The 25,631-nt window shown below is 27.7% G+C and overlaps 3 protein-coding genes across 4 annotated transcripts; all 3 read left to right on the top strand.

Annotated features, from left to right (window-relative positions):
- The first annotated feature begins 5,110 nt into the window (after nucleotides 1–5,110).
- LOC114177422 (TRAF-like family protein) lies at nucleotides 5,111–7,262 on the top strand. Of its 2 annotated transcripts, XM_028062754.2 has the most exons (6): nucleotides 5,111–5,237; nucleotides 5,435–5,564; nucleotides 5,639–5,808; nucleotides 6,039–6,330; nucleotides 6,700–6,866; nucleotides 7,043–7,262. In XM_028062754.2, exons 1-6 carry the CDS (start codon nucleotides 5,222–5,224, stop codon nucleotides 7,198–7,200), a joined length of 933 nt encoding a protein of 310 aa, XP_027918555.1. In that variant the 5' UTR covers nucleotides 5,111–5,221; the 3' UTR covers nucleotides 7,201–7,262. The 2 variants fall into 2 exon arrangements, with proteins under 2 accessions (XP_027918555.1, XP_085527114.1); XM_085670988.1 differs by lacking the exon at nucleotides 5,111–5,237 and having other exon boundaries at nucleotides 5,252–5,564.
- A 4,660-nt stretch (nucleotides 7,263–11,922) lies between these two features.
- LOC114177421 (S-adenosylmethionine synthase) lies at nucleotides 11,923–14,042 on the top strand. Its single transcript, XM_028062753.2, has 2 exons — nucleotides 11,923–12,060; nucleotides 12,589–14,042. Exon 2 carries the CDS (start codon nucleotides 12,605–12,607, stop codon nucleotides 13,781–13,783), a length of 1,179 nt encoding a protein of 392 aa, XP_027918554.2. The 5' UTR covers nucleotides 11,923–12,060; nucleotides 12,589–12,604; the 3' UTR covers nucleotides 13,784–14,042.
- An 8,708-nt stretch (nucleotides 14,043–22,750) lies between these two features.
- LOC114175732 (S-adenosylmethionine synthase-like) lies at nucleotides 22,751–24,862 on the top strand. Its single transcript, XM_028060519.2, has 2 exons — nucleotides 22,751–22,877; nucleotides 23,483–24,862. The coding sequence occupies exon 2, from the start codon at nucleotides 23,499–23,501 to the stop codon at nucleotides 24,675–24,677; it is 1,179 nt and encodes a 392-aa protein (XP_027916320.1). The 5' UTR covers nucleotides 22,751–22,877; nucleotides 23,483–23,498; the 3' UTR covers nucleotides 24,678–24,862.
- Nucleotides 24,863–25,631: the final 769 nt, after the last annotated feature.

The raw sequence follows: 25,631 nt of genomic DNA, 5'->3' as shown, positions 1-25,631 counted from the left end.
TATGAAAGATGATGCAGCAGAATCCACGCTTTATGTTGTCACTTCAGCACCTACATGTTCCTAATTCATCACCCAAACCGAATCTTACGAAGTGTTTATTAGAGGGAGTGAATTTGAAAACAAAAATTGAATGAATTTGTATGGATTTGGTTACATTGAATTTTAGTTTATTTTTTTAATGGATTTGGAGATAAAGTGAGTAAATAGAAATGATATGGTAGGCAAAATTAATATATTATTAATTAGATAATATAATTATTTTGTTTAATATATATATATATATATATATATATATATATATATATATATATATATATATATATATATATATATTACAAAATTAAAGTTGAACTTCATAAATCTTCCAAATAATTCCGAAATGCACACCTTGACAAATCTTTCAAAAAAAATATGGCTGAATCCTGCAAATATTTACACAAAATTCATTTTTTTGTACAAATCTATGTAAGCGATCTTCTCTCTAGACCGGATTTTTTTTAGAATATTTATTATTTATTATTTAGAAAGATGAATGATTTGATGATGTTTGAAGTGTTTATTTGTAGGAATTTAAGAGAGAGGAGAATCAAAGAATTAAGAGATTACATTATTTTCTCATCTCTCATATGCAAGGATTTTAAGGTGATTTGTGTAAGATTCCTAATTATGATAATAATATAAAAATATGATTTTTAAAAATATGTTTACAATAACAATTAATATCCCGAATTTTTAAATTATTTACCAAAAATAATTCAAGATGTAAATATATTGTATTTTATTATGTTTTTATTGAAATAATTTTTTTTCAATTTATTCATTGAATATTTTTTATAAAATAAATACAAGTCATCTAAATATAATTTTAGATTACTTTCAACATTAAGAAAAAATTTTGTAAATTTATTTTTCTTTCCATTAAACTTAATCTTTAATATATCATATCAATCAAATCACTTACAAATTTAACTTCTAAATCTACTCACTTACACCTCTAAATTCCTTAGTCTCTCTGTTTGTTTTTATCAATTTACAGTAGCAGAAGATGAAAATGTAGGTGTCTATCGTATTAGTATAAAGTAATTTAGGATAATTTGCAAGGATGAATTTGGAGGAGTTGAAGAGAGAATGATCTTCTCTTAGGTGAGGAGATTTGAGTGGAAAGTTTGTTCATTTTCTATCCAATTACCATTTTATTATTGTTTTTTTTTTGTTTACTTTTTTATTTCTCACTTTTATAACAAATTTTAATTTTAAATATTTTTTTACCTGATTATATGAAATAATATTAATTATAAAAATTTTAATTATTAAAATTGTAATTTGTTAGTGTTTTACGTGAATGGTAGATTAGTTGATTTTTAATTAGTTAAAAATCATATTTACGTTTAGGTTAAATTTGGTAACACATTTCTTGTTAAAATATTATAAATTAATAGATATAGTACTTTGGAGTGTTATTTGAGCATCACACAACAAATGTTTGTTATCAATTTTTAATATGGACAATTTTATTTAAATTATTTTCATCAATATATAAATGTTTATAGCAAAACTACCCAATTGAATTTGTATTAATTCTAAATAAACAAATCTCAATTTAAAATAATTTTATAATGTGAAATTCTTACTTCAGTTTATTTAAATTAATACCCAAAATTTATTATATTTTTAATTTAATATATTTTTATCAATATTAATTTCTTTCAATTTAAATAACTACTCATATTTCATTATAGTATAATTTACATTATTTATAATTTAAGTTAAATTACATTTATATATAAGAGTAAAATGGTAATCTTATATTTTTATCAATTAAATCATTATATTTAATCTATTATATTCATCATATCACTCACAAATTTTTATAAATTTTCATCTCATTATCTTAAATTTTACCACTTTTTTCTTAATCCAAACAATTAAACTTTCAACTCTCTTTCTCTTTCAAATATACTTAAATTCATTATCTCAAATTCACTTTTTCCTTTCGAATCTACTTAAATTCATTATCTCAAATTCACCCTTAAAAACAAAATTTCATTTTCTAATCCCCTCAAATTTATTTTGTCCTTGTCCTTATCCTCCCAAATCAATATTAATAAATAAAACACCGTCAGACTTAAGCAAAGGAGGAAGTTCAAATTTTATTTTTTTATTGTAAAATATAAAAATTATGGGTGATTTTCGATTTTATGATTTGGAAGTTATTTATTTTTTTACAAAAATTTTGAATTGTAAAATTCAGAAGTTAACAATGTATTTAAAATTTAACAATTCAAAAGTTTAAATAACTTTATGATTATGTAATCTAAAAATTAAAAATAGATTTTTATTATGTAATGTGGAAATCGAATGACTTTTTGACTTTGTAACGGAAAGTTTTTCTCTTAGTATTTTTTAATTCGTATTATATAATTTAGAAGTTAACAAAATGTCTTCTGATTTTATAATCCAAAACTAAAGAATAGTTTTAAATTATATAATTTGAAAATCATTTTTAACTTTTAAATTACATGGTCAAAGCAAGATGGAAAGTAGGGATAGACAAAAAAAATAAATTAATTACATCAGTTTTGCTTGGATCTACTTCATTTTATTCAATATTGATTCCAATTTTATTTACATTTTATATATTTTTTGAATTGTATATCCATTATTTGAATCCATATTTTTAATTATGGAAAATCTAAAACATTTAATCAAATTTTTAATCTAAATTTTTAGTTAGGTTGAACTGAATGTCAAGATAAACTAGTCCAAATCGAAAGTTGAGATAAGTCAATTCAGGTCGAAAGTTAAGATGAGTTGGTCTTGACTGGTACTCGACCAAGTTAGCCCTAGTCGAAATTCGATTAAGAAAACCCCGACCAAATTTGATTGAATTAGTTCTGACCAAAATTCAGTCGTATTCAACCGAGTCGGGCTCGATCGAATTTTGGCTGAATTCAATTGAATTGACCATGGTTTGGCCTCAACCCAAATTTAGTCATATACTTTTTCAACCTTTTTCTCTTGGCAGCTCAAAATTTTTAAGTCCACCCCTATATTTTTTGAAATTATAGTCTTCATAAAAGTTGACTTCTAAGCTATTTGTTTTGAGAAAAATTCAGAAGAAAACATTTCAAAAATTTTGAGAATATGATTTTCAGGACATGATTTTCAAGATAGACTTTCCATAACATATAAAATATAGAGTTAAATATGTTTTTAGTCCCTTAAATTTCAGTGAAATTTGGAACTAGTCATTCTTCAAATTTTTTGACTAATTTAGTCCTTCAGCTTTAAAAATATATGAATTTAGTCATTTTAATCAAATTTTATTAAGTTTAGCTGATGTTTCAAACATATTTCATGATAGTATTTGAATTGTTTATACGTTTGACACATTTTTACTTCAATGTTAAATCAAATATTATCATAAAATGCGTTTAAAATATCAAATAAACTTAATAAAATTTGGGAAGAAAGACAAAATCCATACATTTCTAAAAATGAATGACTAAATTGATATAAAGTTTCGAAGAGAAACTAATTTCAAAATTCATTACAACTTGAGGGACAAAAACATATTTAACCCTAAAATATATTTTAATGAGTTTTTCAGAATAGATTTTTCACAATATATGAGATGGTGTTCAAAATATATAAGATGCATTATGAAACAAAATTTTCTGAACAAAAATTTTAGAATAAATTTTTTAAAACATATATAATATTTTATTGGAAACATTCCACTAAACTCACTAATTTATTCACTTTTTTTTTTTCAAAGAGTGAGGATCACTGTGACGTAGTGCAGCAAGATAAGGTATTTTAATATATATTTTTTCTTTTAGTATATATGTGCAGGTAATAATCATGTAAGTGCAATAAAACAAAGCTAAATTTTAACAGTCTGGGATGGGTTGCTGCAAAAATGTAAGCCCAAAATATAAATCCCTTAATCACCCTGTTATTTCCACTACTTATTTTGCTAAACACACTACCCTTAGTTATAGTTTTTTTTTAAACTAAAATAATTACCTTAGTATATTTAGCTTTACCTGTAAGTAACTGTTAATTTAAATGTATTTATTTTTTCAATTTTATTCTTTAAGTAAACGTTTTTAAACTAAAATAATTATCTTTCCACTTTAAATATATAATATATATGTTTCTACTGGTGTATATATACAACAAACTTAAATTTTTTATTATGTTTTCTACACTTTCAAAAAAATTATTCTTATTTTATATATATGTTTTAAACTCTCTTAAGAATACCACGTCGTTTTTTCTATTTAGTAAAATTAATATTTTCTACAAATTTTACCATATTAACATAATAAAAAAATTAAACATGTATTTTAGTCTATATTATACATTTTGGTATTGAAATTTGAAAATATTAAACTTTAAAAATAAATAAATATAATTTTATTAATCTAATTATGTTAAATAGTTTTGACATGTTAAAAAGTTTCTTAACTCATATTTAAATTAAATAATATAAACAACTTAATCACAAAGATCAAATATGGTTTGATGTGTAAAATAAAATAAGAATTAAGATAATTATATTTATTAACTTTTAAAATTTAGAGAAGAAAATGTATAAAAGTTTAAAATATTAACAAATTACAATTTGGTGTACAAATTTAGAAACTACATAAATATTTAATCCAAAAAAATCCGTTCTCTCCGAAATTAAGATTTAAAAAGTACGTGATATTTTTGCTGGATCAAAAAAGACAACCAGTACACATTTGGTACCAAAGAAAAAGTCATGTGATTCTTAAAGATATAATTCCTTCATACAGATTCTGAAGCAAAGAATATCCTTTTGCTTGAAATGAATCCTCTCTAACAAAGGATCAAGAATTCAAGTGTAAGTCTAAGTTTCATATTGATTAAAAATGAGAAGTAGAATATTATATAAAGATAAAGACTTATAAATTCATTGCTTTAATGTTTTAGATCGAGAGTGATATTAATTCCTTATGTGATTAGGCTCAGATTTCATTAGTATTTTTTATTGTCGGTGAAATTCCTTCCTTAGACCTAACGCATGAGAGTATACATAAATCCTTAAAAGGTTGCCTTTTAGTCATGCTAAAACTACAGAATCTATGCCTTCTTCCCACCATTAACAACAACTTTCTTCAAGAAAAGGATACCACACACTTCAAATACTTCAAAACACTTCTCATCTCATTACCATACTTTATATCCAAATATGGCTGCTCAAGATGGTTTGTGTCCTTTCCTTTTTTTTCAGCAAAAATCTTATACAATGTTTCTTTTCATGTTTGTCTGCATAATTATTTAGGTACCCTACATGCATCTATGCAACATGCAAATGCAAAATTCACAAACACAATTATCTTTTATACACAGTTGATATAGGTAGAATAACAACCTGTTATGCTTGTTTCATGTCATTCCTCAGCCACTCCACGATCTACTGTAAATTCTCCACCAACTCATTACGTATTGAAAGTACAGTCATTTTCACTTCTTGTGAAGAATTCTATTGAGAGATACGAATCAGAGACTTTTGAAGCTGGAGGCTATAAATGGTACTCATTTACATGTTCCTGTAGAAAACAATCATAATGAAATGATGAATTTAGCTTATAATTACACCTTGTAGGAAGTTAGTTCTGTACCCTGGTGGGAACAAGAGCAAGAATATAAGGGAACATATTTCACTCTACTTGGCTTTGGATGACACAAGTTCACTTAATCATGGTTGGGAAATCTATGTCAATTTTCGATTCTTTTTGCATGATCAGAACAACGACAACTACCTAGTTGTGCAGGGTATCCATTTTAGTCTTCCAACTGTTTGTTTTATTGCATTTGCTTATCAATGACTGATAAATCGAGTCATATTTAGAAACATAAGCTGAGTTTAATTTGTAAAAGAAAATTCTCTTAATTTGTTTCATGAAAAAGTTGATCCGAATTGTTGTTTGCATTTTGAGTTTGGAAAAGGATTTTGCTGTTCTAAGATTGTTCAATCTTATGTCTCTGTACACTGCATTTAATAGATACTGTGGGAAAGGAAAGGAGATTTCACAAAATGAAGGCTGAATGGGGAATTGATCAATTTATTCCTCTCAGAGACTTCAACCTTGTCTCCAAAGGTTATCTGGTGGATGACACGTGTGCTTTTGGAGCAGAAGTGTTTGTTTGCAAAGAAAGAAACACAGGAAAAGGAGAATGTTTGGTGATGATGAAGGATTCCATCACATACAAACACATGTATGAGTTTGACAACCTCTCAAAGTTGGATTCAGAATTTTGTGATTCTAAACCATTCAATGCTGGAAACTACAAGTGGTAAAGTTAACAATTCTGTTTTTTTTTTCTTTCTGAACTTCATCAGTGAACTCCAATTTGAGGCAAAAAGAATATATAAATTGATATGCACCAAACTTAACAGGTTAAGTACCTGTTTAGATTTAATGTCTGAGGCAAAATTGAGACAAAACTCAGTTGATAACCAAATTCAACTGAAAATTAGACAGGGAACTTCCTCAGTTTTGGTTTTTGAAAGAGACTTTGGAACTGAAAACCAAACATGTCCTAATTGACACAAAGGATCTTTGCTTCCAAAGCAACCTAACTTGAAGTTTTGCTTTGACATTGACAGCACCAAATGCAAGACATTTCAACAAATTTTCCTAATTTGTCATTGTTTTTCTATAGGAACATAAAACTATATCCCAATGGAAAAGATGCTGAATTGGGCAATTATCTTTCTCTCTACCTAACCTTAGCTGACCCATCAGCACTTTCTCATGGTTCCAAAATATATGCACAGATAACACTACGCATACTTGACCAAAAGCACGCCAAACATCACTTTGGTAAAGGTAAAACTTGATCTCTTTTATGGGTTGCAATTCCTCAAGGGAAAAAGTACTAATGATATACATAGTTGAATGAGTGATTAATTAACATTAAGGGTAACATTCTTCACAAGTTTAAGGAAACAAAAGCATCATTTTTTTTTACCAGTTCAATCAATAACAGTCTCTGTTCCTTGCAGCTAACTACTGGTTTAGTGCCTCATGCCATGAAAATGGTGCATCCAGATTTATGCCTATCAATAATTTCACCAATCAAAACTTGGGTTATCAAATGAAGGATAGTTGCTTGGTAGAGGCAGAGGTTACAATTCTTGGAGTGGTTGATGCAGTTTCTTAAAATTGTTTGAAAATCCAATGCAAGGAGTTATATATAAATTATGCATACATGTTATGTGCTAATTGGAATTTGGGATCATAAGTCTACTACTTCTGTCATGAGAAAAAAATGTAACTTTAATTTTGAAGTCACAACAGATCACTATTTGCAAGAGGTAGTAGAGATTAAAATACTCAGCACTGAAAACAATGGTTTATCTTCAGATGATTAAAGAAATGACAATAGAACTATATAATAAAAACATTACATAATCAACATCATTCACCTACCAACATATTTAATCAGAACATTAATGCAAATTAGAGATTTTTTGGCAGAACATGCGTAACCTTTAGGAAAAAGGAGAGTGAACCATAACCATATAAACAACATAATTACAATACAATTATTAATGTCTGCTTCTTCTTGTCCAATTTCAGTGAGCTCTGTCCTTGAATTCTCCCTAATGATGGACCTGCTAAACTTAATAATAATAATAATAATAATAATAATAGTAATAGTAATAATGCATAAAAACAAAATAGTAAGGAGAAATAGCTCTACAGTTCTGCGTAAAAGGTTTATTATATATGCATAGGTTCTGTTCAAACATTATACATAGAAAGTTGAAAAAGTCTAACATTTTGATTTGAGTGGTCTCACTTTTCAAAATGGAATAGAATAAAAAAATAATAATCTAAATCAAGAACAAAAAGTCTTTAGACTACTAGATTTGATTTGGGTGTTTGATTATGATGTTTTCCAACCCCTTTTTGTGGATCATATGCTCGCAATCAAAATCACCCACCAACCATGCAATCCCCATGTTAAATCATAATAATAATAATAATAATAATAATAATAATAATAATAATAATAATAATAATAATAATAATAATAATAATATTTTTTATATATGAAAAGGGTGCCAATTTAATGTCTAAAACAATGAAAAATATATTTACTTACATAGGTAAAATTATCGCAATTATGTTTAAATTATTTTAACGTTAAATTATAATAGTTAAATATCAATTTCATATTAATGTATTTTTTTAAAAATCAGTTTATCTTTTAAGTTTAAAGGGATAGGGATCAATTTATGTTTTTTTTTCTCTTTACATTTAGAGAATAAATATATTTTTTTGTTATTTATTGGCAAGTTATCACCAATTCGCTCTAATTTTATGAGTGATTAATTATAGCTGATATATTTACTTGATGCTTTAAATAAAATTTATCTTTTTAAATATATAGAGATAAAAATAAAGAAAGAGAAAGACAGGAATTTATGAAACTTTGCAGATATTTCTTAGAACATCTTAAACCAATTTCAAACACACGTGATGCCAACATATACATCTTTGTTACTAACATCAACTTATGAAAGTATTCAACAGAAAAAAATGTAAATTATAAACTTATCTTAATTATGATGCAGATATTTTGTATTTTTAATTAATTAAAAATTACATTGATATAATCTAAAATAATTATTATAAATTTATATTCAATGTCAACTTTCTTCAGTATCAGAGTATTATATACTGCTGATATAAAAAACAAAAGTATTATAATTATTTTTGAATTTTTGTTAAAGTTAACTTACTAACTAAATTAAATTAGTTTTTTTAATATGAAGAATTAGTCCTTAAAAGTTGAAATATATTTTTAGTCTTTGTAAAATATAAAATTAGTGAGTTTTTATTGTAGTCTCTGAAAAGATTTCTTTGTTTTTAGTACCTTCAAAATTAAAAATAAGAAATTTTGATCTAACATTACATGGCAGTAGCTAACTGTTTATATGTTAAACAAAATTGTTAATTATTCAGATGCTGTTAAATAACATCAAAAGTGTGATATCATAAAAAAAAAAAATAAGATTCATAAACTAAATATCTTTAGTCTTAAAGTAGAATTAAGAATTAAAATATTTTAAATTTTAGAAAAACAAAAATACAAAAATATTTTATAGGGAATAAAATTAGAATTCAATATCTCACAAAAATTGATGAAAATTATCTTAAAAATGAATATATATATATATATATATATATATATATATATATATATATATATATATATATGACAAAATCAAAGTTTACTAATTTAGATGGACTAAAAACATTGAAAATTTGAGATGTTAATCTACAAAATATTTATTTAGTTTTAATTTCTTAAAAATATTTCTTGCTCTCCAATATTTATTTTTTAAAATTTGGAATTATGTGGAAGAATCATCACATGGGATTGAAAATGAATAAGAGACAACAATGACCAATGAATGTCTATGCAATTACAAAACATTTAAATATTTGATTGGATTTTATGTCGGATGCGGTATTTGTATTAAACTCAAATTATTTGAATAATTTCTATTTTTCTATCATTTAAAATATGAATCTACAAATAAACTCTAGAAACTAAATTAAAAACAGGACAAAGTTAAAGACAAAGTTAACAATCCCTGTAATTTTTTGAAAGATGAAATCTAAAAAAATTATCGGAATAAAATTAAAGCCACTATATTTTATAAAAATATTTAAACATTTTAATAAATAAGAAAATGAATAGAAATGTTTGAAAAGTATATAAAATTACTCTTTATTAACACGTGTTATATACATGTAGTTGTTTTCAGTTCTGTGCGTGCTTAGACGTGGGTGTAACCTAGTGGTGTTCCTTAATCACTTTCTTCTAATACAAACAAAATTGATTATGGCAAACCAAACAGGACTTTAAAATATTTTATATTATTATAATAACATAAGAATGAATTTATGGTTTTCTTGAAGAAGATGTGTCACCACACCACACTCTTTGGTAAACATTGGTCACAATTGGTGGCAATTTTCTGTTCAATTCTATCCTTTTCGAAACTTCTCACGAAAGTTGATAATAGGTAACATTAGACTTTTATTCGATATTTTTTATCATTTTATGGTTTATTTAAAAAAATATGAGATGAGAGTAAATACTTAAAAATCTATTTTTAATTAATATCTTTATTTTTAGGGAAAATATATTATCATGCTTTAGGTTGTTTTTATTCTCATGAGGGAGGTAGATATTTTATATTTTTAATTATTTATTTTTATTTTTATTTTCATGGTTACATCTAAATAATAAATTATTAGGATTCATTAAAGAATATTATCTTGTTTATTGCGAACAGATGAACCAAATATAATCAACTAATTAAATTAATAGTTGTTTACAAGTGGCACCATGATGAATAAATTGATAAATAAAAAGTAAGTGTTAAAAAATAAAGTAGTATCTGTGATTAAATATATTGACCATGTTTTACATAGAAAATTTGTTTTTTATTTTTTATTTTTTTTGAACTGGTACTTTAAGGAAACATATTAATATTTTCTTTAAATTGAGTTTATCATAAAAGCTTGTGTTAGGTCCAACTAATAATAAAATTATGGGAAAAATCTTACCATACTATAATATATCATATAGTGAATTGATCTTTGAACAATGCTTCGAGAAACCTTAGTCAATAGATTGTGAGTAATGTGAAAAATACCAAAATAGTTTGAAAACTAATAGTCAATGGTGCTGTCAAAAAAATCAATAGTCAATGGTCAAACATTAATTCAGTGTTGAAACTTATTAATATTCATATGCAATATTTTATTTTCACAATACCACTACAATAACTCATGAGTCATCCAAACTCGTGTCACTTCATTATGTAATGCATGTTGTTGGCGTTGTGAATCATGCATTGTGGGAGCTATAAAATTTGTTGTTCTCTATCCAAAGATTTATTTTTTTTTTATACAAGAAAAAATTATTCAAATCAGTAAAATTTCCATGGATGAAAAAACAAATATTTTTAGTATTTGTAATACTTTTTTAATTTCTTAATTTTTACAACATTTAAATACATCTTATATTAAATCAAATTTAGGTAGAGTTTGTATCTTATATTATATCTCTAAGTGGATTAGTTTTAGTTGAAAAATTGAAAAATGATTCTATCAATGTGTTAATTTGAAAAAGTTTTGGTTATGAAATATATATATTTTTTAAAAGAAAAGCTTGAAGGCAGCATACTTCAAGGCATGAAAGAAAAAAAAGGCTTATAGAAATATCTATGCATTGACCATTGTTGAAGTTTGGCTTGTAGGGTAACCAAACCACACTCAAATCCAAGGCATGGATCTTCTCCCTACCAACCACACTCATTATTTTATTTGCATAACTTAATTTATGCAATTAAATGCTTCTAATACTACTTATCATAGAATCTTGAGGTTATTAGGAGTAGGTATTTGAATGAGAGAATCAGAGTCAAAAGCACAAACACATGGCATGCAATGCAATGCCACAATGGTGAAAGTCAAAATCAGATTGAATTTGGCCAACCCTAATGGGTGGGGTTGGTAATGGTAGAGGTACCAACACTTACTACATTCTTAATCTCACGGATCAATCTAATGAAAAAACTATTAATTAATCTTAAATCTCATTATTTTTCATTAATGAATGCTAATATTTATTACCTTTTCTGTATAATTGAAAAACAAGCACACAAGTTGCATCAGATCATGTAAAGATGAAGACACTACAATAAAAAGATTTGAAAATCCTTGTCTCCCGGAGACTCATCTCCGTCCAGTCAACGGTTGAGATTCATTTGACTCCGCAATCAGAGTGGTGGATTGAAATGCCAGCAAAGGATGAACCTAACCCGCAATCTAATCTTGTTACTTAGGGGCATTTCCGTCATTAAATCACCCCAGCCACCCCGTTTTCTCTATAAATACCAACTCAATGCTCGCGGTTAGAACTCGCAGCACTTGACATCAGATCAAGGCCACCTTAACCCTCGACCTAAATTTCTCCGTTGTTCTACCTCCCAAGGTACTCTTCCTTCCCTCCGTTGTAACCTTGTTTTTCTTAACCTATTGCTTCAATTTCGGATCTTGAACATCTTGGTTGTTTGCTTCTGTTTTTTCCTTCACTGGGTTGATCTAGGATTATCCTTCCCCAAACGGGTTTAGATGAATGTGAACTATACTTCCTTCAAATCTAATCTGAATCTATACGAATGGCCTTTTTACATTTAAGCTATGAAAAAAAAACATTTAATTTGGGATTTTGAGTTTACAATTAAGATTGACCTTGTGCTGATATATGGCTCTGTGATGGGGGGTTTGGCGAATTTTGTAATTGTACTTGCTTGTTTGTAGTTCTTTTTCGTTGTTTCTAATATATTCCTTAGGAGGAATCAATTTAAACCCAACGCGTTTTTGTTTATGGTTAGAAAATGGCACTCTTGTTTTCAATTTTTCTGTCTGAATTCGAGGCCTGTGTATAACTAAATCCCTTTTGTGAGTTTCTATCCCCTTAGGTACTAATTCCATTTTTGGTATATGCGTGTGTTTGCAGGTTCAAAAGTTGAAAGATGGCAGAGACATTTCTGTTTACCTCCGAGTCCGTGAACGAGGGACACCCGGACAAGCTCTGCGACCAAATCTCCGATGCTGTTCTTGACGCCTGCCTTGAGCAAGATCCAGAGAGCAAGGTTGCTTGTGAGACATGCACCAAAACCAACCTGGTCATGGTCTTCGGAGAAATCACCACCAAGGCCAACGTTGACTACGAGAAGATCGTGCGTGACACCTGCAGGAACATCGGCTTCATCTCAGACGATGTGGGACTTGATGCCGACAACTGCAAGGTCCTTGTCAACATCGAGCAGCAGAGTCCTGATATTGCCCAGGGTGTGCATGGCCATCTCACCAAAAGGCCTGAAGAAATCGGTGCCGGCGACCAGGGTCACATGTTTGGCTATGCCACCGACGAGACCCCTGAATTGATGCCGTTGAGCCACGTCCTTGCAACCAAACTTGGGGCTCGTCTCACTGATGTTCGCAAGAACGGTACCTGCCCTTGGCTCAGGCCTGATGGCAAGACCCAAGTCACTGTTGAGTACTACAATGACAAGGGTGCCATGGTTCCAGTACGTGTCCACACTGTGCTCATCTCCACACAACATGATGAGACTGTGACCAACGATGAAATTGCTGCTGATCTGAAGGAGCACGTGATAAAGCCTGTGATTCCCGAGAAGTACCTTGATGAGAAGACCATCTTCCACTTGAACCCCTCTGGGCGTTTTGTGATTGGTGGTCCTCATGGTGATGCCGGTCTGACCGGGAGGAAGATCATCATTGACACCTATGGAGGATGGGGTGCTCATGGCGGTGGTGCCTTCTCTGGAAAGGACCCCACCAAGGTTGATAGGAGTGGTGCTTACATTGTGAGGCAGGCTGCTAAGAGCATTGTGGCCAGTGGACTTGCCAGGAGATGCATTGTGCAAGTGTCTTATGCTATCGGTGTGCCTGAGCCTCTGTCTGTTTTCGTTGATACCCATGGAACTGGGAAGATTCCTGACAAGGAGATCCTGAAGATTGTGAAGGAGAACTTTGACTTCAGGCCTGGTATGATTTCCATCAACCTTGATCTGAAGAGGGGTGGGAATGGCAGATTCTTGAAGACTGCTGCATATGGACACTTTGGCAGAGAGGATCCTGATTTCACATGGGAAGTGGTGAAGCCCCTCAAGTGGGAAAAGACTTAAGTAATTCATTCCACCGCTCTGTGCTGGGAGTTTTTTGAGAGTTGCTCATGTGATACCAAATATTCAAAACCTTCTATGTCCCCTACTTGATGTATGCCCTTCTTCCTCTCCGTTCTCTTATTTTGTTTCTTCTGTGTACTTCATTTACAATTTTTTACATTATCAATTAAAAAAAGTGTACCTGTATGCACAACCAATGTATCTTTTGTTGCCATATTAAAAAAATATACTATCCATTAGGGTAATGGATTGCTAGGAATCTCTGAATAATAAAGTCCTCAGTCACGTGCATTTTAATTACTTCAATTCTTGTAGTTGATGAAGGGTGATGAGGGTCTGATGACGATGATCAAGAAAGTGAATCCGTAATAGAAAATTGAACTAATTGATCTCACAATTTTTGTCTTCTCAATCATTTTCTGTGCTGCAATTTCCATGGTAAACGTATGTGTAATTTTCTGTGTTCCTACTTAAAAGTCCAATAATAGTAGTTTGCAAATTGCTCTAGAAAAATGGATCCCACCAAATTTCTCTCAATAATTTTTTCTATAATAGTTCCTATTTACTATGCCGCTTCATGTTGGAGTTGGTGGTACTGGTCATGTGATTGTATTGTTTTCTAAGTTTATGTCTTTGTGTAATTGTCTTCTCCAACAACATGGACCACTGGGAACTGTTGTTAAGGTGATTTACAGCAATGACAATTTTTGACACGTCTTTCGTAGCAAGACCGTTGTTGTGCTTGATTTGGTGTTTGGGTACTTTTCCACTTCATAATGGCTGTTGAGAGAAGTTGCAAGAACGTGTCATTAATCAACTTAATTTTCAAAATTATAAGATTTCAAATTAATAAAATAGTTTCCAAAGTTACCACACCAGTAAATCCTTAATTAGTCTTTAATTACAATTAATTATATTTTGGCAATAACATTTGTTAATATGTACATGAAGGGATGAAAGGTGTAATTAATTTTTTTAATTAAAGATCAACTATACTTATTATTTATAATTTTAAAGATTAAATTGATTAATAATTTATAGGTTAAATATATTTGTAGTCTACAAATTTTGTTAAAATTTGTTTTTGTCTCAAAATATTAATATAATTTGTTGTCAAACTTTATAAATGAAATGATATAATATTCTTGATCCAATTATTTTAATATTCATGAAACGTAGTTTAACACATAAAATTATATTGACATTATTGGGTTAATAAAACTATATGGTCATTTCTAAATAAGTTTGAAATAAGGATAAATTCTAATTTTATTTTCAAAATTTAGAAACTACAAATATATTTAACTCTAATTTATAGTTTTACAAATTATTTTAAATAAATTTGAAATAAAAATAAATTCTAATTTTATTTTCAAAATTTAGAAACTACAAATATATTTAACTCTAATTTATAATTTTACAAATTATTTTGTTAGTTTTATAGTTAATTCATTTTTTATTGTAACCTTTAAGGAATTAAAAAACATACTTGTAAAAATAGACAAAAGCGTTTTTTATTAAATATAATGTTTCGACATTTTATATAAATTAGTCTATTAGTTACCGGTTTTTCTTAATATTTCTTTTAAAAAATCCGATCCTCTAACAAGAGTTTGGTTGTTAAATTAAATTAATTATGATATACCATTTTATATAGTTTTGTTTTACTTTATTAATGTCAGAAACCAATTTCACTTCCTTCTCTTTTTGCTGGTATCAACATAGTAGGGACAGTGTGAATAATAACTGTTGTCCAAAAAAGATTATGAAGATAAAATTAAAGTGTTGTTGGCATGACAATTATACAAGAAGTATGATAGTTTGTGGTTGCTTGGTTTTTGTAAGACAAGGATGAGACATATTCATGTATTCATTAACTCTAAGCCAAAACTGAATCTTTGGCTTATCATATTTTATAAGAAAAAAAGGTTAAACATGGTGTTTAATATCAACTAAGTTTATGAGATTGTTTCTAAAATGTCTTTCATTTTTTTTTTTAAGACTTTTTGTTACTCTTATATCAAATTTTAAGGAAGGATAGATTAGAAAAGTGCAAGTAATAATACAATTAAATATCATTTTTTCAATTAGTGCTAATTAATTATGGCTTAATTATGTTTTAAATTTCTTATAAAATTGAGAACTTTCAGTTGAGTCTCTATAGTCTTCAAAATTTCAAAACTTTTCAATTAAGTCCCTCCTATTAAATTTTTTTGTTACCTATATGACCTAATAAGTTAATTATCATGCACAATCACACCTTCAAATACTATCACATAATACATAGTTGTAAATTACTACAATGACGAGATTTCTCTTAAGGATTTATGGTTCTATTTACCTAAATTTATTATTAAAGTTAATAAAAATTATAAAATTATAAAATATAAAATTATAAAATATATAATATTATAAAATAGAAAAATATATAAATTATAAACTTATAAATTTGTCAAATATATAAAATAAATAATTTTATGATTTAAAAAATAAATAATTTAATAAATTTTTAATTTCATTATTTTATAATTTTATAGTTTTTAATTTTATGATTTATTATCCTATCATTTTATAATTTTTTTTATATAATTTATAATTTTAGATAATTTTTATAAAATTATATATTTTTATAAAATTATATTTTATAAAATCATATTTTTATAATTATAAAATATAAAAATCATAGTTTATATTTTATATTTTTATATTAAATATGTAAAGTTTATATTTTTATATTGTATTTTTTTTTATAAAATCATATTTTTATATTTTTATATAATTTTATACAAATATAAAATATAATTTTTTATATTTTATGTAAAAGTATAAATTTATAAAAATATAATTTTTTTAAAAATATAAAATTATATAATTATATAATATAAAATGATATAATTATAAATTGTTAAATTACAAAATTATAAAATTATGAAATCATTAAATTATAAATTTATAGAATTATAAAATATAATTTTTTTAAATCATTGTATTATGTATTTTTATTTTATATTCCATAAATTTATAATTTTTTTTGTAATATTATATATTTTTTACTTTTATATTTTATAAATTTATAATTTTTATTAGCTTTAAGAATAATTTTAGGTAAATACAACAACAAATTATTGGGAGAGATCTCTGTCATTATGGTAGTTTTAAACGATATATCATGTGACATATTTAAGTGGGATGACAATACAAGATAACTGTCATGTCATATAAGAAACAAACAAATCTAACCGACAATAACTCAATTGAAAAGTTTAAAGATTTGGAGGACTCAATATATTACAAAAATTGAATAGAGACTCAACTGAAAGTTCTCAAGTTTATCAGGGATCCAAAACATAATTTAGTCATTAATTAACTAATATTATTATTTGCCTATACTCAAATAAGTATATCCAAACATTGGAATTAGTTCTTCATAAGATGACATGTAACATCCCATTTTAACAATTTAAAACCAATAAAATAAGACATTTCTTCGTAATATTCAAGACATGTGATTCGATGTATAAAATATATTAATATAGTCTTACAAAATATATAACTATAAAAGTATAACATTATACACACAAACTAAAATCAACAAAAATACTACAGGAAGACTAACCACTATTAATATTCCGTTGTGGTTATCGAGAGATTATGGTTCTATATATAAGGCATCTCACACCACTTTAACCTCCAAAACATTAAGACAATGATGTTATGGACTTTTATGGAGTTTTATTCTTATATAGTGTTTAATTTTGTCTATTTTATCCAATGTGGAATTTTGACCCACACTTGAATTATTTTGAACCGTATATGCATACAAAGCAGTTGACATTAAACTCAATTATTCGGATACATGTCTTTGATATAAAATTCACTAGAGGTGTGTACCTGTGATGGTTCATAGACTCTACAAAGTCTAGCCTCAAGGGGTTATCACCTAACCATACTCAAGATTAATCCCCTTGACGTTTAGGATCTAAAATCAAGTCCAAAGATTAGGTTATCATACGACTCTCATCACATAACTCATTATACTCTATTTGAGTGTGAACTATCGATTATAAGGGATCAGAATACATCCTTTCTGACATCTCTTATATCAAGACATACACTAACAATACCATCACATAAGAGTTTTCCTTGAAACTTTTTAAACATCATCACTCCACATGCTCAAAACATCATTCTTATATTCATTATTAATCGTAAAAGAATAAACAAAGTAGCTCAATCAATAGAAATCATCATCAAAGATATACATATATAACATTCTTATGTAAGTTTCCCAATCCACATAAAATCCCACTAGACCATTCAAACATCAATTCACATGTATACCATACAAATTCACATCAAAACATACACATCAACTCAATTCTATCAGTCCAAATTTCTTTAACATGCAAAACATCAAATTTATCAAATTCACATACACAAAAACAATTAGTTTCCCTTACCTGACTAAGCAATTCACAAGACCCAAACAACTCTAAACTCCAAACTACCTCCAACCACACAGATGCTCTATCTACATATAGAAACACCACAAGAACGATTAGGACTTACTGTTATGATCATAAATCAACTGAGACTCATATAGAAGATTAAAAAAATATATGAAAAAATCCTCATACAACAAAAAATAAAATTATTGAAACAAACTTAAGTGAATGAAAAAACAGATCAGTATAAATGAAAGAGTTTGTAGTGAGAATCACTTTTATGGTTTCAAATCTTCAACAAGTTGAATAGAAAACACAAATTCTTATAAAAAAGTCAAAGAACTCTAAAAAAAATATTTTCTAGATAAATAACATGTTTTAAAATAATAAAACTCATTTATAATAGTTATATTTATATTAAATTTTTTAAAATTAAAATAATAAATTTCACCGTTTTTAAATTGCTTTTTATTCTAAAGCGTTATTTTTTTTTAGAATTTTACATTAAAGCCAACAAAATTTCTCCTTATGGAAAAGGTATACCTACTATGCGGTATGTAGAAATTTTGTATGAAGTTAAACATAGATTTAATTAGTCACACCTATATATCTATGGCAATATGCAAACATAATCATTTAAAACTTTTACGCAGTACTGAGCAACATCAATACGGAATTGACAAACATTCTAGAATCATCACTCCTCATTTTCCTTTTCTCTCTAAATAAACTTTTTGTGTTTTAACCTTTTTCATCACATATACTATATCTGTGATCATTTATGGATTTGTAGAAGAAAAGAAAAAAAAATTAAAAATAATTTTGCTTTATCTTTTTTATAATCCAAATTTTAAACATCCTACATGTGATATATAATTTAGTCTTTTTCTTTGATTCTTACTAATAAGACAATAAAAATAGTAGCTTTGGGGTGTGAGAGGTACTTCAAAGAGTCATGTGAGTGGCAATAAAATCCCACCGAAGATACTGTTGGGTGCCACATTTTTTGTTCATGTGCTTTGGTTTGTGACAGAGACAGAGAGAGATCAACGGTCGCCGTTTGCACAGATGTCAGCGTGAGATGCACGATCAAGATGAGGTGCCATTTGAATGCCCCCACTGAATAGTGCCTCATTCATTTTTATGCTACTTTTATACATTCATTTCAGATTCTCCATCAACCTCAACAAATATAGTGTTAGGTAACAATGCTGTCACAATCCAATATACTCTTTTAAACGTTACATTTTGAAATAAAAAAAAATAGTTAATATCCTTTTAAACTTTAAATTTAGATATAAAATTTAAATATGTCCTTATTTTAAATTTTGTTACATTTTTATTTTTACTATACCAATATTTTTTATTCAAATTAATATTTTAATCAATAAATATCTAAAAATATGATTTGTAAATGTTTTTATATTTATTAAATAAACGTTATTTTAATATAAGAATAAAATTCTATTTTAATTAACAAAAATACCAGACAAATGACAATGTGATTTATGAATATTATTATATTTATTAAACAAATATTATATTAAAATGAAAATGAAAATTTATTTTATTTAAAAAGAATATCTGAAATATCATTTATAAATATTATTATATTTATAAAAATAGGATTTAGACATATAAAAATATATTTAAATTAGCTTTGAATATATAAAAGTTTATTTTAATTAACAAAAACATTTGAAAATATGATTTATAAATATTAATATATTTATGACAAAAATTTAAGTTTCATATAAAAACAGAGTAAATATTTTTAACTATTATATTATCAATTCATATAGTTTATAATACTACAAACAAAGTTATTTAAATATAATTCAATAACATTATTAGAGTTTCTTTAGAAATAATTACATAAATTTTAATATAAATGTCAATTTTTAAAAATATATAGACCATATTTATAAAATTGAAGATGAAAATTGTTCTATTGAAAACAAAGTTAAAATTAAATTGAATAAAAATAAATAAATATAAGAGTTAAATTAAATATAAAATAATAAAATTTAACATTAATTCTAAAATACTAACGTGTAACATTCACTTATTGTAAACTAATAATTAATATTTTAATTCTCTTTTTTTAATCACTTTTAATCTCTCATTTCAATAATTTTTAGATTATTACATTATATCATAAAAGAATTAAAATAAATAATTTATGATAGATTCAAGTAACCGGTTAAGAATGAATAAAAAAATTATTATCCATCATAAAATATTGACAATATCATGTAATACGATACAAACACCTAAAAAACGAATTGAAAAAAAAAATAAAGAAAACCAAAAATAAAAAATTACAAACTAACACCTAACATATCTTAAATATAAATTTAACAAAAAAACTTAATTATTTTTTAAAAGGTTTGACTTAACTGAAAATAAATAATCTATTTAAATTATTTCAATAAAATTAAGATAAAAGTAATATAATTATATGTATAGAGAGAGAGGTATATCACTTTTCAGTTGCTAAGAAAAATCATGTGCAATTTAATTTAAAAAAACCCCACTCAATTAAGCAAGTCTAGTACATTTTATATTTAAATTTTTTTATAGTTTCATGAGTTTTTAAAATTCACAATTAATAAATTATTATAATAAGATCATTGGAAAAACTAGACACCCATGCATTTGCTCAGTAATATTGATTTTCATTCCATGTTTAAAATCAGGAACCTTCCATATAATGAAATATTTGAACCTTATCGTTTCCATCAATTCTACATGGTAATATATTTGCAAAAGTAATAATCCATGATGTCATTTTAAAGTCACAAAATTGCAATTCATTATTATAAAAAAATCAGCCACGTATATTATAATAATTATAATAATAGTAACTTTGTTAATTCGACTAACCGAATAAGTACGTGAATTATATTATAATTTTTTCACATGAATTTTTTATTAATAAAAAAAGTCTACACTTTCGTCATCAAAGTGGGAGAGTCGATTGCGAGATTCAACCTAAAAGGTTAAGTCAAGTTACTGTTATGTTTACAGTATTTTTAGTTTTTTTTTTTTGTTTTCGGAATAAAGTTGAAATCACAAAATAAAATTTGAATATTTTTATATGACTGCTATTAATTAAAATTTTCACAAAATACAGATTTATGATCTTTATTCTCATATAATTAGTACGTAATTAGAGGGTTAATTTACATCCTATCAATTAAAGAATGATTATTCACGTAAATTCTATTTACGATTATTAAAACTGACGTATTCATTCATAAAAATACTTTAGATTCAAAAATACAGAAAATGTTATGTACTTATAAAAAAAAATACTATTATTAAACATCTAAATGTTCATTATAAATAAGGATGTCAAAAAATTTCGTACCACATATACTTGTGGATAAAATTTATAATAAGTAAAAAATAAATATTGTAAATAAATATCTGTTGATAATAGATATGTGTATTTTTGATAGCGGTATGTTAACAAGGCAGGTACGAGTATCATACTCTCATCTAGATTCACAAAAATTAAAGAAATCATGATTAAAACACTAACACATTGATTTTTTGAATGAGTTATTTTTTATTAATTGGTTCTAAAAATTTTTCATTTTTTTTTAATTGTCATTCAATACTATTTAGATGAGTTATATGCACTTTATTTAAAATTCATGAATATTATGCAGTGTAATTTTATTTTAATTTATGATTAAAATATGTTGTTAAATATTAAAATTTTCTTTTATAAATACTAGTGAGTATCTATGAATATTACAAAAATATGTGGGTATCTGCACGGAGATTAATACAAGTATGGGAGAAATATTTACCTATACCATACCTTAACATCCTTAACTATGATACTTTTTGGTGATTACTTTTATTATTAAATTAAAATACTTCACAAAATTATTTACTTTAAATCAAATTTTTATTGATTATTTTATGTAACTAAATTATTTTTACGCAAAAAGGGAAATAATTAATATTTACCAAATAAAACTATTAAGTTCTTATTTCATTAAATATCAAACATGTAAAAAAATTGAAACAAAAAATAGGAATTTATTAAATACATCCCACTAATTAAATTGAATTATTATTATTATTATTATTATTATTATTATTGAAAATTAAAATTGATACATACACAAAAAAAAACATACCAAAAAAATATAGAAAACAATTGTTAAATACTATTCTTATTATATATTTATTTATAGTACTATATATTCATTAATGATATATTCAAGTGGTAATTATTATTATTATATCATGTTACATTATATATTATTGTCATGTGTTGGCAGCACTCTTAGTATAGAGAAAAAAAAAATACTAAAAACATATTGTTTAAAGACATTTTTAATGATTGAACTAAAAATATGGAAAAAAAATAGAGATCATATATCTCGGTTAATGATTTTCTCATAATTTGTAATAAATTATAAACATAAAAAAAAATAGATTTAAGAAATCTGTGTAAAAGAATATACTGATGTCTAACTAGTCAATAATGCAATATGTTTCTCTTACTCAGGGCATTTCCGTCATTAAATTCCACCACCCACCCATTTTCCCTATAAATGGCAACTGAGTGCTTACATTTCACCCACCCTCGTTCATACTCTCTCATCCTCTGCTATTCTACCCTTCAGGTTACTTTTCTTTTCACGCTTTCTCGATTTGGGATCTTGGACTTATGCCTCCATTTTCTTTGTTTTTTCCTCCACTGCGTCGATCTCTGTTTCCCCGAAGGGGTTTTTACTCGCTATTGTTAACACTGTTATGCTTCTTTACTTGCTGCGGAAACGCGTCACTCTTTCAGATCTAGTCCATATCCAAGTTTCTCTAAAGATAGCTTGTGAAAAAATAATCACTTTTGGGGGATTTTCGGTTTCTAATTGAACTTTGACGTTGTGCTTGCTTAGATATGGTTTGCTGATTAGAGGGTTTATGTTAATTTTGAAGTTGTTCATGCTTCTAAGCATTATGTTTTTTCTTTAATACTTGTTTAATTTAAAACATTAGTACTTAATTCTGTTTGCTGCACTCTGCTACTAAATATAGACACTCCATTAGAGAGATTTGGTTTGTCATGTACTTCTGCTAGATCCACTTTCCGTTGGTTAATTGCTTGTTTGTATGGTTACAAAACGGTACTTTTGTCTAAAAAGCTTTTCCCCTGCTGAATATTATGCTACTACTATACTCCCTTTTTGTGGATTTGCATTCAGGCTCTAATTTTAGGGTTGTCGTGCAGTTTTGAAAGTTGAAAGATGGCAGAGACATTTCTGTTTACCTCCGAGTCCGTGAACGAGGGACACCCAGACAAGCTCTGCGACCAAATCTCCGATGCTGTTCTTGACGCCTGCCTTGAGCAAGATCCAGAGAGCAAGGTTGCTTGTGAGACATGCACCAAAACCAACCTGGTCATGGTCTTCGGAGAAATCACCACCAAGGCCAACGTTGACTACGAGAAGATCGTACGTGACACCTGCAGGAACATCGGCTTCATCTCAGACGATGTGGGACTTGATGCCGACAACTGCAAGGTCCTTGTCAACATCGAGCAGCAGAGTCCTGATATTGCCCAGGGTGTGCATGGCCATCTCACCAAAAGGCCTGAAGAAATCGGTGCCGGCGACCAGGGTCACATGTTTGGCTATGCCACCGACGAGACCCCTGAATTGATGCCGTTGAGCCATGTCCTTGCAACCAAACTTGGGGCTCGTCTCACCGAGGTTCGCAAGAACGGTACCTGCCCTTGGCTCAGGCCTGATGGCAAGACCCAAGTGACTGTTGAGTATTACAATGACAAGGGTGCCATGGTTCCAGTACGTGTCCACACTGTGCTCATCTCCACACAGCATGACGAGACTGTGACAAACGATGAAATTGCTGCTGATCTGAAGGAGCACGTGATCAAGCCTGTGATTCCCGAGAAGTACCTTGATGAGAAGACCATCTTCCACTTGAACCCCTCTGGGCGTTTTGTGATTGGTGGTCCTCATGGTGATGCCGGTCTGACCGGGAGGAAGATCATCATTGACACCTATGGAGGATGGGGTGCTCATGGCGGTGGTGCCTTCTCTGGAAAGGACCCCACCAAGGTTGATAGGAGTGGTGCTTACATTGTGAGGCAGGCTGCCAAGAGCATTGTGGCCAGTGGACTTGCCAGGAGATGCATTGTGCAAGTGTCTTATGCTATCGGTGTGCCTGAGCCTTTGTCTGTTTTCGTTGATACCTATGGAACTGGGAAGATCCATGACAAAGAGATCCTGAACATTGTGAAGGAGAACTTTGACTTCAGACCTGGTATGATTTCCATCAACCTTGATCTGAAGAGGGGTGGGAATAACCGGTTCTTGAAGACTGCTGCATATGGACACTTTGGCAGAGAGGACCCTGATTTCACATGGGAAGTGGTCAAGCCCCTCAAGTGGGAAAAAGCCTAAGCAATTCATTCCACTGCTTTGTGCTGGGTGTTTTTCAGGGTTGCCCTTATAGTTTCTAGTATTCATAAACTATTCGTGTCTACTGTTCTGTGTTTCTCTCTCCCTCCTTTTGTTTCTTCTATGTCTTCATTTGTAATTTTTTTACATTATCAGTTAAGGAACGTACTCTCTGTTTGTGTCCCTAACCATTGGATCTCTTGATATACTAACATTAAAAAAAGAGAGTATTCAAGTGAGTGAATTTATGGATTGCAATATGCTTCTCTCTGAGTGAAATCAAATGCCTGGCTGGCTTTCCTAATTCTAAAATATTCGAGTCACAAATTTGTATAGAAGGGAAATTGTAGTGAAAAACTAATGTTGGTATTGACAAATAAGTTTGAAAAATGTGTATATCTGGCAGAAACATGGTAAGATGAACCTTCAAGTATAACACCTACAGGCACATGATTGCTTTGTTGATTGCTATAATTAACCGAACAGAGTTCTTGTTGCAGACAAGGACAAATTGACTGTATCAGATTTTCAGGGAGTAATTTGATTTTGTCTCTAAAATTTGTAAAGCTTAAATATTAGTGGTGCTGCTGATGTGGTATGATAGTTTGTAGTTCCATTTTTCACTACACCTACCAATTGAATTGAAGATGGTAAAAGGTTGAGATCCATGATAGGTTATGGTTACGGTAATCAAAGTTACACTATAGTACTTCATTTCTACATTGTTGCCTGTTGGAAACTGCAAATAAGGACAACTACTAAACTGGTATTATTCGTATCTCACGGTTATTATACTGTTTTTTTTATAAGATTAGTCACTTGTACTATTCGACATCTTTTGTATATTCTTATTTTGTAACATCTTTTAAAACCATCCTTTAGGTTTTGTGTCATTACAACTAACATAATATATATTTTTTATATTTATAATGACTGTAAGTATATTACGAAAAGTTA

Source organism: Vigna unguiculata, chromosome 3 (genome assembly GCF_037176805.1).
Source record: "Vigna unguiculata cultivar grain cowpea cultivar isolate G323 ecotype 2 chromosome 3, ASM3717680v1, whole genome shotgun sequence".
In the NCBI taxonomy this organism is placed as follows: Eukaryota; Viridiplantae; Streptophyta; class Magnoliopsida; order Fabales; family Fabaceae; genus Vigna; species Vigna unguiculata.
Note: the sequence above shows the minus strand (reverse complement) of the source record. Positions and strands in the feature narration are given on the sequence as shown.

What these genes read in the sequence shown, in the direction of transcription:
- LOC114177422 (XM_085670988.1), top strand. Translation starts at nt 5,410, where the DNA reads ATGCTTGTTTCATGTCATTCCTCAGCCACTCCACGATCTACTGTAAAT. An exon ending in CAACTACCTAGTTGTGCAGG is followed by an intron (nt 5,809 to 6,038) that starts GTATCCATTTTA and finishes TGCATTTAATAG; the next exon opens with ATACTGTGGGAAAGGAAAGG. An exon ending in CAAACATCACTTTGGTAAAG is followed by an intron (nt 6,867 to 7,042) that starts GTAAAACTTGAT and finishes TGTTCCTTGCAG; the next exon opens with CTAACTACTGGTTTAGTGCC.
- LOC114177421 (XM_028062753.2), top strand. Translation starts at nt 12,605, where the DNA reads ATGGCAGAGACATTTCTGTTTACCTCCGAGTCCGTGAACGAGGGACAC.
- LOC114175732 (XM_028060519.2), top strand. Translation starts at nt 23,499, where the DNA reads ATGGCAGAGACATTTCTGTTTACCTCCGAGTCCGTGAACGAGGGACAC.